Source organism: Oxyura jamaicensis, chromosome 11 (genome assembly GCF_011077185.1).
Source record: "Oxyura jamaicensis isolate SHBP4307 breed ruddy duck chromosome 11, BPBGC_Ojam_1.0, whole genome shotgun sequence".
Taxonomy (NCBI): Eukaryota; Metazoa; Chordata; class Aves; order Anseriformes; family Anatidae; genus Oxyura; species Oxyura jamaicensis.
The window spans coordinates 1,932,873-1,950,257 of NC_048903.1; the positions used below are offsets into that span (position 1 = coordinate 1,932,873).

Consider the following 17,385-nt stretch of genomic DNA (forward strand, 5'->3'; position numbering starts at 1 on the left):
ACATACGTTTTCCTCAGCTCCTCTGTCCTGGATAAAACTTTGAACTAAATTGAATCCTTGGATTTCCTTTTGGTAGCTTTGCATTTTATTATTATTGTTATTAATATCCAGTAAGGCCTGTTAATTCACAAGTAGCTAAGCACTAAGCTTGAAACTAGTTTGGTTGGGGTTAGGAAAATTGAGGCAGAAATGAATGAGGCAGACATACGGTAGTCTTGCTGTAGTTCAGAAAGCTGTAAAAGAACAAAGCTCATGTGGGAAAGAATCCTTACTATACCCCTCTGCCTTCAAAGCATGTATATAAAACAAGGAAGAAAGAACCAATTTAAGAACAAAGCATGGGAGTCAACTTCAGTCAGACAAGAGTGAAGCTTTGGGCAACTCCTTTCCTTGTCCCGTTCTTCCCCTTCCTGCCTTGAAAATATGGGGATGGAACACTAAAATCCATCGCCTCTTGGGTCATTTTTGATTTAGACAGTCTAGATGTAGCCTACTGTTAAAGTAGTTTAGATAATTAATATGTTATATATACTATTGAATGAGACAAAGAACTATTTTCAGTAGGCTCTGTCCAGCAGTCTCTAGCCACAAGTGAGTTTTTGGGGGGAGATGTCTCGTTTTATCAATGTCGTTAAGTTCTGGAAGATAAAGCTGGACAAATACATGTTAGCTGTGAGATAAAAACCAAAAACATGCAGAGTAATTATTCTCATTGCTCAAAGCCTTTAAATCAAGGTTAGGTGTCTTCCTAAAACACGTGTTCATCTGAAGCAGATGCTGTGGGTTTGGTACAGAAACTACTGGATGCGAAAGTGCCTGTGTTTTTCTCACACAGGTGACCTGGACATTCTATCAGATGATCATAATGATCCCTTCTGGCTTGAAAAAAACACCCTGTGAATGTAAATGACAGGGAGAGGAGCAATGCTTTGGGATGGTGCATGGTTTTAGCTGTATTCCACATCACTTACTGCTGCGCTGCCTGGCTGAGGTTGCAAAACCTCATGGTTTTATTATGGAAAGCAAAAGATTTTCCTGAACTAGGTCTCGTCTAGGGAGGCGAGTATGGAGGGCAGGGTGGATGAAGTGCTTCTTTAAACCTGTTCCTTATGTTTTTGTGTTGCAGCTCTCCTTTTCTCCTACGACACCCATGAGCAGCCACATCAGAGTGCTGACCCTGCTCATCGCCATGCTCCTGTCCTGCTGCGGCCTGGCCGTCGTCTGTGCGGTTATTGGCTACACCCATGGCATGCACACCCTGGCTTTCATGGCAGCAGAGGTGAGGCTTCCTTGGGGTGTCCTTGCTCCTGCTGTGCTTTTCACACCTGCTTTTCGGGTGCGTGACGCTCCTTGGTTTGTGGTGGGTTTTCTTTTAGCTTCCTACAAAGAAGAAGCTCAGAAGATGCATAAAATCCCCCCCCTCTTTGTTTTAGAATAATTGCCAGATCTGCATGCTTTCCCTGCTTAGAGCTTAAGCTCACAAATACTCTTTGTCTGAAGAAAAGGATGAGAAGCTAAATCTGTAAGATGATGCTAAAATCAAATGGCAGCATATGAAAAAATAATGGTTGTGCTTCATGAACATTGCAAGAAGGGTTAGTTGAAACGGCCATTAGAGAGAGAGAGAGCGTGTACATGAACATGTAACGTGCACTTCAGCCTGTTTCTCTGAGGTGGTATTTTCCATTTAATTTCTCCCAGAAAGGAACGTGACTGACATCCTTTCCCTAAGGCACACTCGTGGGATTTGCTTCTGTTTGTGTGAAAAGTTGCATCTCGGGTGAGCTGAGCAGCTCGTGTTTGTGCACTCCTCTAAACATGAATACGTCTGTGGGGCAAGCATCAATATGTTTGTGGGGCAAAGATCAGCATGCTTGTGACATGATGGTTGTTGCACTCTGCCTGAGGAGGTGACAGTCTTACAGGGGTGGCAACCAGTGTAACCGCAATTAAGTCGCGCAGGCCCATCCTTCATTCAGGTATTAACAAGTAGCATGTGTGATTTATTTTTCTTCTCCACTACCTTGAATTCATGCTTGGAGTTAGGAGGAAAGAAAACAATCAGCTGGTACATCTTACGGTACTGTGCTGGTCACAGCACAGCTCTGTTATTTAACACGTTGATTTACTGTCCTTTAAATATGAGAATATGCAGGGGGGCCGTGTTTGCAGTTATGTGATGGAAGAATATTGAAGATTTCAGTCTGTCTCTAATGGCTGGGGTCTCACTCGTGGTGCATCTCTTACCTTGGCTGGGCAGAAGGATGCATCTGCCTTGTACCCGCCTGGGGTAGGTTTATCAGGGAGGGTCACGGTTCTGAAGTGTTGCCTCCTTGGCTCTGAACAATGTCTTGGTGGACGTGTTTTGGGCTGCAGGATAGGAACCAGGTATTTGTTCCAGTGGGGTCTGTTCTGTCTGCTTATTAATAAAGGAGAGTGTAAGTGCATGGTCCTCAGCCAGGGCGTAGGCGTGCAGCAGAGGAAGTTTATGGAGAATGTGTAGGAAAAGGCCTCGTGGTGTTTGAGGCTGTTTGGAGCTGAAGTTTGCTGCTGGGTTTGATAGCCACAGGTCGACCCCAGCAAGCTGCCTGATCGTTCACTGACCTCACCTATACTTTGGCCTCTGCAGTACCCAAAAGCAACGAGCTCCAGGTCTCGCTCTGCTTTGTGTACGCAAATGAGCCCTTCTGGTTGTTGTGACTCACCTCCCTGATAACGGCCCTGGCTGTTTTCTCATAGCTCGCGATGAAATACAGCACAGAACCATTCCCTCTTTGCTCTTTGTCACATTGTTTGCAATTTTATAGACCTTTCACCTGTTCCCCTTCCGATTCTCCTTTCAGCAAAAGAAATCTAGTCTATGTAGTCTTTCCTCATATGAAATGTCCAGCCTTGTCCTTTCCTGCACCTTTTTAATATGGGTGACCATGAGGAGTTTCCGTGACTTCAGCAGGCAGCACTCGTAAATGGAGTAAAGCATTCAGGCAGCACAGGTACTAGCAGTGACACCTCGTGGTCCTCAAGCTCTCAGCAGAAAAGCATCAAAGCTTGAAGGCTGAAATGTTTTCTTGGTGGTGGCTCGTGTTCGAGAGGGACCCTGCCAAACGTGTTCCATTAGTGTGTGTTTAATTACATTAAGTTGCATTAAGCTATTCATCTCCTGACTCTGCAAGCATCGATTTTTAGCTTGATGCCTGAGGGTTTTCAATAGAGCAGTACGGATGTTTTCCTTGGGTTTTAGCTAGGCGTCCCCTTGTTCTGTGGTGTTTGTCAGCGTTTTCCTTCCTGCAAAGGGCGGATGTGAAATGTGGAAGTGCCCAGAGAAGGTTGAATAAGGACAGTCTGGTTGTTTCTTCTTTTTCTGTGTGAGAACACTGAGGATTGTTTGGCTTTAATGTATGCTACTGGAGAATTACAGTGTAATAATGATCATCCTGTCCCTCTCTGCACCTTTTTTATTTCAAGAAACCATTTCTCCATTCCTGCAGCAAACGTACTCCAATCCAGTTCCATATGTCTCAGTTAAACCCGTATAATTAATAATAATAGTGATGTTCAGATCTCGGCATCATACCTTCCAGGTAACAGTGTATTCTTCTGCATAACTTCTCGTCCCGCACCCATCATCTTACTGCCTCCCAGCTGCTTGTTCTCGTACAGGACCAGTACCTGCCAGCTGCCTCCTCTGGCGCAGCATCCCCAGGGGACAGGAGCAGTTTCATCAGAGCAGAGCAAGAGCTGTGTGAGTGCCGTCACTGACGGCGTCCTGCGATGTGCTCAGACCCCAGGCTGCCCAGTTGTGTAACTGGTGATGCGACGTTATGCGCTCTGCAAAGTATTGCAGCGTGCTGGAAGGCGTTTCTGGAAGCACTGGAGGAACTGCAGACCATCGCCGTGACCCAGTCCTTGTTGTTCTGGTGCTGATGCCCTCGCTGCCTCCGCACTAGCCGCTATAAATCGCGTCTTGGCAACAAAACGGTGAATTAAAGGGGAGTATGGAAATTCCGTAGATTCCAAATGCTGACTTACATTTTAACCTCTCTGAAAAGTTTCTGAGTTGGAGTCTTCAGCTTCCTACCTGACAGATGTCCTCCTTATTGGAGACGATGCCACGCAGGCTGGTTTGTGCTCAATGCCATGTCCATCCAGCAGCTCAGGCTCTGTTTTACCGCTTGCATGGTTAGAATTTGGACGTATTTACTTTTTTCCATGGTCTGCTCAAAGCTTCTCTGTAGCCAGAAACCTCCTGAGAGCAAAGTGCCACCTCTTTCTGTTACCCAGATATGCTGGACATTACTGAGGGTTAAATATGCTTGAAGAAGCATTTTAAGAATGCTTTTTACAAATGGAAAAGTATTCAGAACAGCTGTCTTAGTGCTGTACCAGGAAGGTAGCATTTTTGCCTGTTTTTCCATGACTATTTAATGCTTATGCTGAAGGTGTGCCATCAGGCAGCTTTAGAGAAGTGGTTGGCAGCTGCTCCTCACAAATCCTTTGCATCTTGGTGTCTCTTGGCAGTTTCTAGCCATGGGGTGGCATGGGCAACCTGCAGGAAGCTCGTCCTGCCTGATCTCTCACTGGGATGGGACAGCAGAGGGAGGGGACGCTGGGGCCAGACAGGTAAGACAGAGAGGTGATCTAGAAACCTCTACAGAGGTCTAGAAACACACCTTTGTGGTGACTTGTCTTCAGACTTCTGGGCTACTTGCACTTCCTGATGCACTCAGGTTTTTTCTCTGTGCTCAACCCAGAGAAGTAAGTATCGCTGGAGCGAGAAGTTATTTACCCGCTGTTCACATCTTAGCAAAAGGGGGGAAATGACTTGAAAGTGCTTCTCCAGTTCTTCCTCCAGTTGCTGCTGCTGTCTGGTTCAGCATTTTCTTTAGTGGTGGGATGAGGAGGGGCGTGCTGCCCTCACCAGAAGGTGGGATTGTGGTATCGATGCTGAGTGATGAGAAATGGCAATGATAATGTCACATAAATGGGGGGGGGAAAGAGGGGCTTAGAGGCTGTGATGCTCGTGGCTGCTCTGTGAGCACTGGGTGTTTGAGCTCTGCACGGATCAATTTCTTCTCTTGGTGGAAGCAATTTCAATTTTATGTGTAGTCTTCATGTTTATTACAGGTATATTGCACACATGCAGTCATCTGTAATGACCATTGTTTCACAGGAATTTGTTCAGCTGCACCAAATACAATGTGTTTGAGCCCTCAGCCCCTGCCTTGGTACCACTGCCCATGCCAGGATGTTGTTAACTTAATTTTTTTCCTCTTTTGCAGTCTCTGCTTGTGACAGTCAGAACTGCTCATGTGATTTTACGGTGAGTAGCCCGTGTTTTCCATGATGGTTGTTCAAGAAGGTAGTGTACACGGCATGGGCATTTAAAAGCTGTGTGTAGTTAACTTGCTGAATTGCAAATGTATATTGGGAGATGGGCAAAGGCAGTCAACTTCTGCCCCTGCTGCTTTTTAAATACAATTTCTGCAATGCATGGATAGCTTTAGTGGGTGCTCATAGTTCTGTGCTAAGGTATGGATTAACACGGGCTGGTGCTGCTGTTTGGGGATTGATTTACGCTATTTAATGGCATCTTACTGGTTTTCTTTTAAGATCCTGATCTCTGTAACTTCTGCTTTAAGGAAGTAGCATGCCTGTGTATTTGTAAGGCACATGTAGGATGTGATGTGTAGGGCAGAACCTCTTTGTTCTGGTCACCGTTGCTCTTTCAGGTCTGTCAGGAAGCTCCAAAATCTTGCCTGAGAAGCACTTCAGAAGCTGAAAAATGTGGGGTTTTAGTTAATGAAAAACATAAAATAATGTTACTGTCTCTGCACTCGCAGATACGTAATTCATCTCTGGGATCTCAACCATGAAGGAACGTGGGAAGGCAAAGGCACTTATGTGTACTACACGGATTTTGTCATGGAGCTGACCCTGCTTTCGCTGGACTTGATGCATCACATTCATATGCTGGTATGAAATACTGGGGACAATGTCGAGCAGATAGACTTGCCTTAAAATAAAGAGTGTTGGGTATATGCATTTTAAATGTATATAATTATTGTTTTGCTTCTTTTATGAACCAACTATAAAAAAGTCTTTAAGAGGAAAATGTAGTGCAGGGGGTTCTGTCATTCTTTCCTCCTGTGCAGCTTTAAGTCCTCACAAATAACTTTGTTATGGAATATTAACTACTGCATAATTACCTATTTAATAGGTGTTTAATTAGCTCTGTTATTGAGTAATCATACTGAATTATTTTCAGTGGAGCAGTGGATGTTAAAATGAATGACACTTGAATACAGGTTATTCTCGTTACAAATGCTGTGCTGCTCATGTTTGAGGATGTAAAGAGCAGCAGTTCCTGTGAACAAGTGTGGTTAGTTTGGTCTCAAGTACTGGTTTCTTGAAATCTTTTTCACTTAAGAGCTGATGCAGTTTCTTGTGGCTGCCTCCTGGTTCCCATGGTGTTTGTTTCTGATCACTTTTCTCTCTTTTTTCCTTTCTTTCCCAAAGCTGTTTGGCAATATCTGGCTGTCGATGGCAAGCCTGGTGATTTTTATGCAGCTGCGCTACCTGTTTCACGAGGTTCAACGAAGAATTCGGCGGCACAAGAACTACCTGCGCGTGGTTGGAAACATGGAGGCTAGGTGAGCTTCTTACTTGCTCTGTGGTACTGATTTTTATCTTGGATAGAGAATCCCAGTCAAGAAGTCGGGGTTCTCTTGTATTGCTTTGAAACACTGTGATGTGTTGTGATCTGGAGAGATACGGTCTTCCAAATCCAACTCTTAAATCTTCACACTCTAGGGATACGTGGGAGTGACTTTTATAAAAGCAGTATATCAGGTAACAAGAATTATTGGTCACAAGTGAACTCCCCTGTCCAGTATTTCTGTTCTTCTCCCTTGTCTACTGCCCTTAGTGGTAGGGGTGGCACAGGCTCTGCAGAGCTCTGCCTGGTTCAGTTGTCACATATTAACGTTGGCTGGGATAGAAATAAATGCTTTTAATTTCCTTAGGCCATGCCATTCAGTTACTGCCTGAAATTTAATCAAAATATTAATTAAAAAAAATCTGTTCGGCCTTTAAGTGTGAGTTTATTAAACCTGAAACTGACTCAAAAGTAGTTCTGTGCATGGAGTGGAGCTGAGAGCCCCTCAGGATTACTTTAGGCCATCCCTCAGTACTGTGGCAGTGTAGAGAAGTGGAGAGGCCTGCTAAAATCTAGGGTTGTGCCAGGTGCTGTTTTGTTTTGTTTTGTTTTCTTTGTGAAAGGTCAAGTGTCTGTAATAGCAGGTTAAGAGCTGCAGAACAAAGTTCATCCCCAGTGCATTATTTCTTTTCAGTAAGATGCAATTGCTAAACTCCTCGAAGTTGCTCACAAAGCTGTTTGAATTGCAACTGTCTTATCTGAGACATCTTACGTGAGTGATTTAACATGGTTTTGTCATCCTGATTGTCCTGGAAGAAACACATTCTAGCTTCTTGCTGAAGCTGGCTTCATGCAATTGTGTAGTTGGTTTTCACATATATTCCACACTAGCAGTGCTGTGAAGTATATGCTATGTATATATATATAATATGTATAATATATATATATATAAAATACTGTTGTTATAACGCCTCTATACTGTCTGTTTTGGGGTATGATGTAGTATCTCCTTGCATGGCACTGTAGTTTAAAAAATGTGATATTTTAATTCAAAGACAAGGGGGGGTTGGTAAAATCTGAGGGGAAAATCAGTCAGCCCATAAATGCTTATGATCCCGAGAAGGCATCTTAATGGGTACAGCTATTAAAATTCACTTAGAAAAATGACCTAAGCCAAATCTATACAGGTTATAACTTGAGGTTCTCTACCTAATGATCGTACTCCTTGGAGATAATAAGTCAAAGCTATTTGAACTCAGGACATACTCAGAGATGTCTGTAAGGCATGGAAGGGACGTGTATGAGAAACTTCCTTTGCAGCATGAGTTCTGGTTATGGAAAGATAAATAATCTGGCACACCTCATCCAAGGGAAGGTTAATGTGGAGAGTAAGGTTTGCTCAGTGCAGGACTCTCTACACAGGAGGCTGTGCTGAGATGGGGTAATCATTATTTCTGTCTCTTCGTTTTTCTTCGCAGGTTTGCAGTTGCGACACCAGAGGAGCTTGCAGTCAATAATGACGACTGTGCCATTTGCTGGGACTCCATGCAGTCTGCACGTAAACTCCCTTGCGGCCATCTCTTCCACAAGTAGGTTGCTGGGGCTGGGGAGTGGAACTGACCGTGGAAAGGAAGGGTTATGTGGGCATGTCTGAAAGTTACAGCAGGTTGACAACCAGCCAGTTGTTGGCAAAGCTGAGATTATTTCCTGCCTGGGCTCGCTTGGTCTGCTTCTAATTACCAAGTAAAGGTCGCGTTCGCTTCTGTCATTTTCGTGTTCTAGTTTCACTTGGTCCATTCTGTTTCATTCCTCTCAAACTAACAGTCATGTGTCTTCTCAGCTGATGGGCAGATAACGATAAAATATTATCTCAATTGCAAGTCTGTTCCCCACTGTGCCGTGTAACTGCTTGGTAAAACAGACTCTTTTTTCCCACCTTTAGTTTATCCCAGTCTTCGCTCCTTCCATAAGGGTATGTTGGTTTTCAGGTGATGAAGAAAAATAGTTAGACCCCTCTGTGCTTTTCAGATACCAACTTTAAAGAGAAAATCAGCAAATATTTTTCTGTATAGCACATCCAGACACGGTGATGAATGCTCGAGGACGCTTGTGAAGGTCAGGTCTGATTATGTGATTGCGTGGGGCTGTGAAGGAGGATAAACAAACTAGCTCAAGAGGTCACCAGGTGACTGGAACTGGGAAGCTCTTGACCAGAGGAATGGTCTGCATCCTGTTTCTTGCACCGACTCAGTAGTGAACCAGAGTAGATGCTTGTGATGGCAGGGTTCACCTTAGATGTACCTTTTTTTAGATCTTTTGTAGCAGCACTTACATTTTTACATTTGTGCTTAGTGACAAAAGGAGATACAGGGTTTGAATCAGGAATTTCTGAAGTGCCTGGTGGGTTAATGTGCACGGTGAGTTAAATTCTCCCTGTGGTGTCATGTGAGCAGATTCCTTTCCGCAAATAGCTTTTTACTTTTCTGGTAGCTGTCAGAGCAGAGGTTATAATCTGTGTGCTAATTTGTTGTCGTTTGTGACAAACCTTGCCATAAATATTTATCTGTGTTCCAAGAAGTCTCTAATGAGATAATTTGCCTCAGTAGCAGAGACTCCTCTTGCAGTGCTACTGAGTTGTATGAATATTTAATCACCTCCTGAGCACTTGAGAAGCCCAGGGTCTCCTCTTCAGAAAGTTGTTTTCTCTGTGCCTAAAATGACCCATCTGCCTCTCTTCTGATTAAGTTCCTTTACCTCCTTGGTGCATTTAGGGAGGGAACATATTCCAGTGAATGACTTGGGCTTGCATATAAAAATAGGTGTAATTAATAACCCTATATACAACCTAAAAATGGCTTCTCTCCTCACAAAAGCCTGGTGATTTTGCCAACACGGAGCTTTTGTGTCCATTCTCGATGTCATGTGAATTCCGTCACAGCCATGTATTTGGAGTAGAAGATGGCAGGAGATCATTAACACGTTGCTGAGATCATTAACACGGAGATAAACAGCTGAAGTTTAATAGGAGTAGGTGTCTCAATCTTTTAGGCTCTGTAGAAACTCTCTTAATCTTTTAGGAAGCACTCAGACAATTTCAAAACAGCTGTTGCCCTGTTACCTTGCCAGCCTGACCTGGTTTTAGCCATCCTACTGGAGGTGATCAAGCCCTGCTGCAGCACAAGATGGGTACAGCACCTCCTGGCCGACAGCAAACCCTTCGGCTGGGTGCTGGTGCAGCCTGGAAGGGTCCCTGGGGCTTCCAGCACCTCAGTGACTGGGTTTATTTGACCATTTTTTGTGTCTCTACATTTCCAAAATGCTTTGAGATCTGCTGGAAAAACCAACACAGCCTCCAAGTGTGAAGTATGTGTCGTAGTCCTGAAATGCGTGTTGTGTTCAGTTCTGTGAAATTCAGCCTTCCATGCTGAAATCTGGTTTTACGTGCAAAAAAAATACCTCTGTTGGGTCATATCAGCCTGAATCAAAAAAGAGGCACAGCTCTGAGTGTTGAAACCTGCATTTCAAACACTTCTCACTTCCTGCAAGACAGCGAATGCTCAGAATTAGGTGAGCATTGCCATGGCACAGCCCTGGTTTATATTTATCTATGGAGACGGTGCCCCGAGTTGTACTCACTTTTGGTGGGAGGCGTCCCTGCCCATGGCAGGGGGTTGGGATTCGATGAGTTCTAAGGCCCAATCCAAACCATTTGAAGAAGTACTTGTCCAGTTGCTTTTTGTCCTTTTTCAGCTGGGGATTGTGAGACAAAAGACACGCTTTGTTTCCCCTTCCAGGCAAAACTTAGTTGCTCTGAGCTAGAGGGTCAGCAGGCGGGCAGAGCGTTGAAGTTTGGGATAAACCTGCAAGCTTGTTTATAAAAAGTGAACACTAGAGTGTTTTCATCTGGAAGAAGTAAGAAGCCTGTGCCAGTTGTCAGGAGCTCATCAGGTGTATCTCACAAATCATCTCAAAGCAGTTCACGTGCACTTGTTGATGTTCTGTACAAAATACACTGCAGCTACTTGAGGTACTTCTGATACTGACGTCTTGGAACATTGCTGCAAACTCACTACAATATTACTGTTTCCCTCTCAGCTCGTGCCTGCGGTCCTGGCTCGAACAAGATACATCTTGCCCGACCTGCAGAATGTCTCTTAATATCACTGACAGCCATCATGTGAGGGAAGATCACCAAAGGGAAAATCTGGATGAGAACCTGGGCCCTGTGGCAGTAGCAGAAGGCAGACCACGCTTGAACCAGCACAATCACTTCTTCCACTTCGATGGTGAGTTGAGCACATTTGACATCCTCTGCTGTTGCCCAAATAAACGGAGGGAACAGCCTTGCATAGGAGTGAATTCTGTTCATATTTCTTACTGCCCTTTTGTCTCTGAAGTTGTCCAGAGCTATAGGGATTTCTTGAAAGATCTTGTGCCAATAAGTGCTTCCTTTTTCTTGATTTGTTGCTGTTAACAGTTTCACTACTGGCATTTATCCATTGCATGCCATGCTGACAACACAACGGGAAACTCCTGTGTCTTGTTCTGCCACCAGGTGGCTGGTTAATCACTGACAGCTGGAAAGGAAATCTGTGTGGGACGGCCTGAAAGTTGACCTTTCCCCTATCCATGGGTAACGTGAAGTTCTCACAAGTCCATTTGCCACTTAGTTTGCAGTAACCTTGTAGTGGTTGTCAGGTGCAGAAGCTGCTTCTTAGGAGTCCTGTAACTGGAACGGTTTTACACATTGGTTCCAGGGACTTCAGTGGCCTATTACAAGTACTCACAAAACCTGTGTGATTTCAGGCCGTGACAAGCTGTGTGCAGACAAACTTTCTCTGCAAGAGACAATTTATAAGAAATATCTTCCTTTTTTTTTATATTTTTAATAGTTTTGATATCAGCATGTGCTTGTCTGCCACAGTTTCCTAGGGTTTTGCTGGCAGTCTTGTTGCTTCTCATTAGGTTTCACTGGTGCAAATATTCATCTTTGGGCTCTGTCCTTGTGTTAGGTGTGTAGCTGCGGTGCTGCAAGCTTGCACAGTGAGCTGTTCTTTGTTGTTGTAGCCTTTGGAGATTGTGGGGGAGAATAATGAGCAGAGAGGGGTCAGGCATTTCTAAGTACACTGAGACCTGCTGATAGCTTCTTGCATGGCTCCCACTTCTGGGGTGTTTTAGGTCCCCAAGAGACATTTATATTTAGCATACCATTCTGTGTTGTGATAGCTGTCCTCCCCAGTGATCTCCGGTGGCTTGAAGACCCACAAAATTACTGTGAAGACAGGAGGAGAAATTGCGTAGCTCAAACCACGCGTTTATTTAAATGGAAACGGGAAGGAGGAGGGAGTCAGCCACATGCCCTTCTCTGAGCCTGAGCACGTAACTACAGCAGTCACTTGAAGTTACTCTGTCCCCACATAGTGATATTTTCCCAGTGATGCCAGCCACTTGTTATCCGACCCGTTTTGGAACCACTTTGAGCTTGTTTAGAAGCAGGCCTGTTTTTAGTAAAATTGCTGGAGTGTTCCAGAACTGAATTTGGTTCTGGATTATTTTAATTTTCTCTGTAATGGGGACACTAAAGCAAGAAAACGTGTTCTTGTTTTCCTGATCCTCTTCTAGCCTTGAGATCATTAAACCACTGTGACAGTGCGTTTCAAGAGATTGTCCTGTCTGCTGGGAGGCCGACAGGTGCTGACTTCCTCCAGCCATCTCCATCTTTGGGAAACCTCAGGGATGGATTGCAATGCAGACCTCCCCAGAGTACCTTGGGGAAATATGGTGACTTGAGTTGAACACACATAGGAGTACTTTACCCACTTAGAACCTCTTACATTCCTGCTTGATTCCTTGGTGATTTCTTGTTCTTAGGTTCTCGAATTGCCAGCTGGCTGCCCAGTTTTTCAGTGGAAGTGATGCACACTACAAACATCCTTGGTATTGCACAAGCCAGCAACTCCCAGCTCAACGCTATGGTAAGACTACTTTAATGTTTTAGACCTCAGCCTTCCTATTTGTGTGAGGAGGGAAAGAGTTGCATATAGTTAGAGAACAGAAGGAGGAAGGAAGTCAAAACAGTATTTAGGAGTGAGAAAAGGGTTATTTTATTGAAGCTAGGGCTGTAGGTTGGTTCAGATGTGCAAACGCAAAAGGACAGGGCTAGAGGAAGGTAAGTGATGGAGAAAAGTTGCATGTACTTTTGTGGGGTATAGGTGCAGGTGGGTAGACCTTTTCTCAAATTGCTTGGTGTGACTTCTAGGTTTTTTTCAGTACTTGGCTTCACTAACAACTTCCAGTAGTGAAGGTTCAGAATCTCTAACCAGAAAATGTAGTTATTTGTAGTTAAATGTTGCCAAGTGGCAACTGGTCAACCCCCCCCTTTTTTTTCGTATATATTTTTAGTAGCACTAAGCTCCAAGATAGCTGTATCTGTTGGAGAGTATTGTCAGTGTGGGATGGGGCTCTCTGAATCACAGTTGACTTGCTGATTCATGATGATAATAGGAGTGTTGAGGAAGAAGTACCAGGTTTGACGACTTCATGGATAAACACTCCAATGTAGAACAAAAAGAGAAGGATATGACATCATGCAATATAAATATATAAGTTCATTTAGTTTGAGAAGTGCCATTTCCTTTAAGTTCTTCAAGCTGTTGTGTGCCTTAGGTTAATACGTGTTCAGTGAGGTGCCTCTTGAAGGCAGTGAAGTTTTCTGAACATGAGATCTCTCCATAGCCTTTGTGATTGTTGAAGCCTCAATAGGATAAGGCCACAAGTTTTAGGGGGCTTGGGCTAGGGAATTGGAAGGTGTTGGGAGATGATTTGGTGTGTTAAATATGCAGGGACTCTCCATCGAAGGTCAGCTTAGTTTTCTTTTACAGGACAGAGTGACACAAATGGACTTTTATTAAGGATGAGTAATGATTTCCTGTTGCTGTGCATTATTAAAAATAGCAACAGTTTATATTAAAATCCCTGCTTTAGTAGTTTGCTAACCTGGGCCTTTCTCTTAAAGTGTTACACGTTTTTAATGGAAGCTAAGTGAAATTCTTTTGTGTTACTGAATAAAACCCTAGGGGAGTGTTTCAAGAGGAACACCAGAGGCTGAAATACTAGGTCAGTTGTTTTGGTCACAGATGAGTACAATGGAGAGTTAAGTTTGCTGTAGTTACGTGTGTTTGAACTCACTGTCAGCTAGTGCACAGTTTTTGCTTTGCTTTCCAAACACCTTCTACTCTGATTTGTGTTGTTCTCAGTTTTTTCCTTTCTAACTTTCAGCATTAGTTAAAATACAGATTTTAGTATTTAATAAAGCCCGTCTGACAGACTCTAAAAGCATATTCTTTTTCTGCCCTCTTACTTTTATCTATTTCATTCAGATACCATTTAAGTAACTTGAAATCCAATAACAACAATGCCCTGACAACTCAGGTTTAATTTGCTTGAGCTTTCAGACTGTATTAAAGCTGGTTTGTAGGCAGGAAGGCTGGAGAGAATAGGCAATTAAAGCTTATTCCACTTGTCCTTACCATTTTGGGAACCTGTCTGGGACAAAGCAAAATTATATTTGTATTTTTTAATATTGAGCTAATTTTCAGTCACACCTGAATTTTGTACAGATCTTTATTAAAAGGGCTGTCATAAAATGAGGGTTGGGAAGCTTGTGAAGCCTTTGTGCATCTACAAGCACAGAAGAACAGGAACCTAAGTTTTCAGGACCATGTGATGTCTCCATAGGAGTTGCAGTTTTGCTGTTGGCTTCATTGGAGTCAAAATACTGCCCTGTAAGTCACTGCCAGCATGGGTTTTCCTTCTTTTAATTTTTTATTTCATATGTGGGTTGTGATATCCTAAATAGCATCTTTGAACTGCTCTTTTTTTTTTCTGGTAAGATACTTAACCAGCTAACTTCTAATTATCCCTGATACTACCTGTATAAACCTTGCTTTTTCCAGGCTCATCAGATTCAGGAGATGTTCCCTCAGGTTCCTTATCACTTAGTTCTACAGGATCTGCAGCTAACCCGCTCCGTAGAGATAACCACCGACAACATCTTAGAAGGACGCATCCAGGTACCTTTCCCCACACAGGTAAGTCACCAGACCGTGTACCTAAAATGTCTGTCTTATCACAGAACTGAGCTTGTTAGGGGTGTGGGATAAGTCAAAGCACTGAATCCAGCTTAGTTTAATTCTTTGGATTTTACCTATATGAAGGTGTAGCAGTCAGAAGAGCCAAACCAGTTTTGGCTGTCTAGTATGTGATATATTTTCACATTGCCAAGTCTGACAATCAGAATTCCTCACTGCTGTGTATGATTGAAGTATACAAGTCGATTCCTTGCCATAGCACTCAGAAGGCCTTTTGATATGTTACGATAATAGCTATTGTCTCAGATAGTTGTGCTTTAGCATTATCTGTGTGCAATACAGGACGCTTTCTTTATATATGAAAGCTGGAAATCTGTCACCCATGCATGCAGGTTGTCCCTGCTCGATGCGATTGGACTGCTGGGTGCGTCCAGTGCTTGTCTGTACAGTCTCAAATGTGCTACAGGGTGCCAAATTCTAGTTATAAAAACAACAAAACCTTGGGATTTGTTTTTCCTTTGTTTAAAGCTCTGTAAATGCAGTATATTCAGTCACGTACCAAAAAGATATTGAAAATGTCCTAGCTAGACTAGAGACAAATATTTGTTCAGTTACAGCAGCTCTTCCCCGTTGCTCGTGTGCAGAGCCTTCAGAACATTTCCAGTTGATTTCTCTGCTGACACATAATTGAATTGTACTATTTAGGAAGGTTTTCTGCAAAGAAAGTATACGGCAAAATGATGCCTTGTTCTTAATTAGCGATAGCAGATTTCAGTAAAGCAGTCTGGGGACAAAATTTCTGCTAATAAGAATATTGAATTCTGGTTGTGTGCACATCAGATAGCGCTGTTATCTGGAGTGCAGTTCCAGTCTGCGTGGGGAAGCAGAGAGAATTCTCTTTCAACGCAGTGCATTCTGTTTATTGCTAACTTATCTGTTTCTAAATTGAACACAACACATGATGTGGCAGAAGGCAGAGTCTGAATGTGTTCAAAGGGCTTGTTTTTGTTCTGTCATTTCACACGCTGTATTAAACCCATGTTTGCATTTCAGCGTGCAGAGAACGTTAGACCTGCATTAAACAACCCTGTGGAACGGCACAGTACGGATCAGGAGGATACTGAAACTGTCACCCAGGTAACTTGGCATAAAAATGGCCAAAAAGCACAATTAGAGATCGTATGGACAGAGAAGTGCGTTCGGTTCAGTATCAGGTCAGGCTGGTGGCTGCCCTCCTCTGCATTTCAGTCAGGCAACTGAAATGCCGTAATCGCTGATGAGACTTCAGCACGGTGGTCTTGTAAAGAATTCTTATTTTTCCATCTGAATATGAGAAAATGCATCTTTACCATGAGGGTGACAGAGCACTGGACCAGATTGCCCAGAGAGGCTCTGGAATCTCCTTCTCTGGAGATGTTCAAACCCCTACTGGATGCCATCCTGAGCAACGTTCGCTAGGGGACCCTGCCTGGCAGGGGGTTGGGCCAGATGATCTCCCGAGATCCCTTCTAACCTCAGCCATGCTGTGATTCTGTGTAAATTTCTTTTTACTAGGCTTGTATTTGTTTCTTCCATGAAAGTGCTCTCAAGTGATGCGAAGAACAGATGATCACGTCTGTGTCTGTCAGGCCCACCCCATTTATGGAATGGGAAGAGCAAGACAGCAGATGCTTTGCTCTTCATGTTCCTCTCCCCATTCCCATCCTGTAGGTCTCCAGAGGCTTCCCTGAAAATGAGCAGTGTTTCTCTTCTGGGTACAAGAACTCCTTGTGATCTGGAGGAAGCACTGCAGACCTGGGGAGCTTTGCTGTGAGTGAAGCAGGATACAAATGGGGCCAAGAGATGGTAGCCCTTTTACATGCAAAGCACAGGAATGACTTTTTGCTTTTCCTCCTGAAGGACTTAAAGCAGCGTGGCTTAGCTAAAATGAGACAGGAAGAAGAAAAATAACTTGCGAGTAAGGTCACATTGCACCTTCGTTTTCCCCTGCCTGGATTAACAAAATCATGAAATTTTCTGTTCTATGAACCTTCATTTCAGCTGGGTTAGGAAGAGAGTGGATTTGTAAGGTGGGCGACTTTCTGACCCCTGCAGCCTTTATTAGCCTAAATGGCCAACCTGCCACTCGCTTGGCGTTGAAGGGCAGCAGTTCCCTCGTGAGCAGGGAGCGAGGTGGAGGAAGCTTTGCTTTGGTTCTGCAGCTGAAGCTGAAGAAGAGGTGGTGAGGGGTGGGTACAGGTGTTTGATAGGAGATGCAGAACTATAGGAATGCAAACCTTGGCCTGGATCTAACAACTCCTGAGTAACTCTGAGTTAACTAGAATGTTCTGGTGGCGTTTTTGCTGTACCTTGTGAGTAAAATCTCCGTTCCTACAAACAGCATTGAACTAGTTTGTGTTAGCTGGGAACTGGCTTCGGATCCTGCTTGTGTGTTTGTGTTGCTGTCCCTTCCTCTCTTCCTGCCCAGCTCTGCCCGCGTCTCTGTCCTGCTACTGAACTTCAAAAACCTGGGAGTGGACTTCAAACGTTTCTGTCCTTGAAGGTGTGCTCTCGAACACTGACGTGTGCTTGGTGTGAGTTAGAGCGAAGACTTTGTTCAAATGAAGCGTTGTAGTTGGAGCAGACTAAACTTGCTAACTT

The 17,385-nt window shown here is 43.8% G+C and overlaps 1 protein-coding gene across 1 annotated transcript in view; it reads left to right on the forward strand.

Moving 5' to 3' along the window:
• The window catches only part of AMFR (autocrine motility factor receptor), a 28,400-nt gene that overhangs the window by 4,356 nt on the left and 6,659 nt on the right, over positions 1–17,385 (forward strand). The window contains exons 4-12 of the mRNA XM_035336796.1: positions 1,127–1,279; positions 5,280–5,320; positions 5,841–5,973; positions 6,517–6,650; positions 8,134–8,244; positions 10,751–10,941; positions 12,527–12,630; positions 14,611–14,745; positions 15,799–15,882. Coding sequence (XP_035192687.1) covers positions 1,127–1,279; positions 5,280–5,320; positions 5,841–5,973; positions 6,517–6,650; positions 8,134–8,244; positions 10,751–10,941; positions 12,527–12,630; positions 14,611–14,745; positions 15,799–15,882 — 1,086 coding nt within the window. The remainder of the gene's footprint in view (positions 1–1,126; positions 1,280–5,279; positions 5,321–5,840; positions 5,974–6,516; positions 6,651–8,133; positions 8,245–10,750; positions 10,942–12,526; positions 12,631–14,610; positions 14,746–15,798; positions 15,883–17,385) is intronic.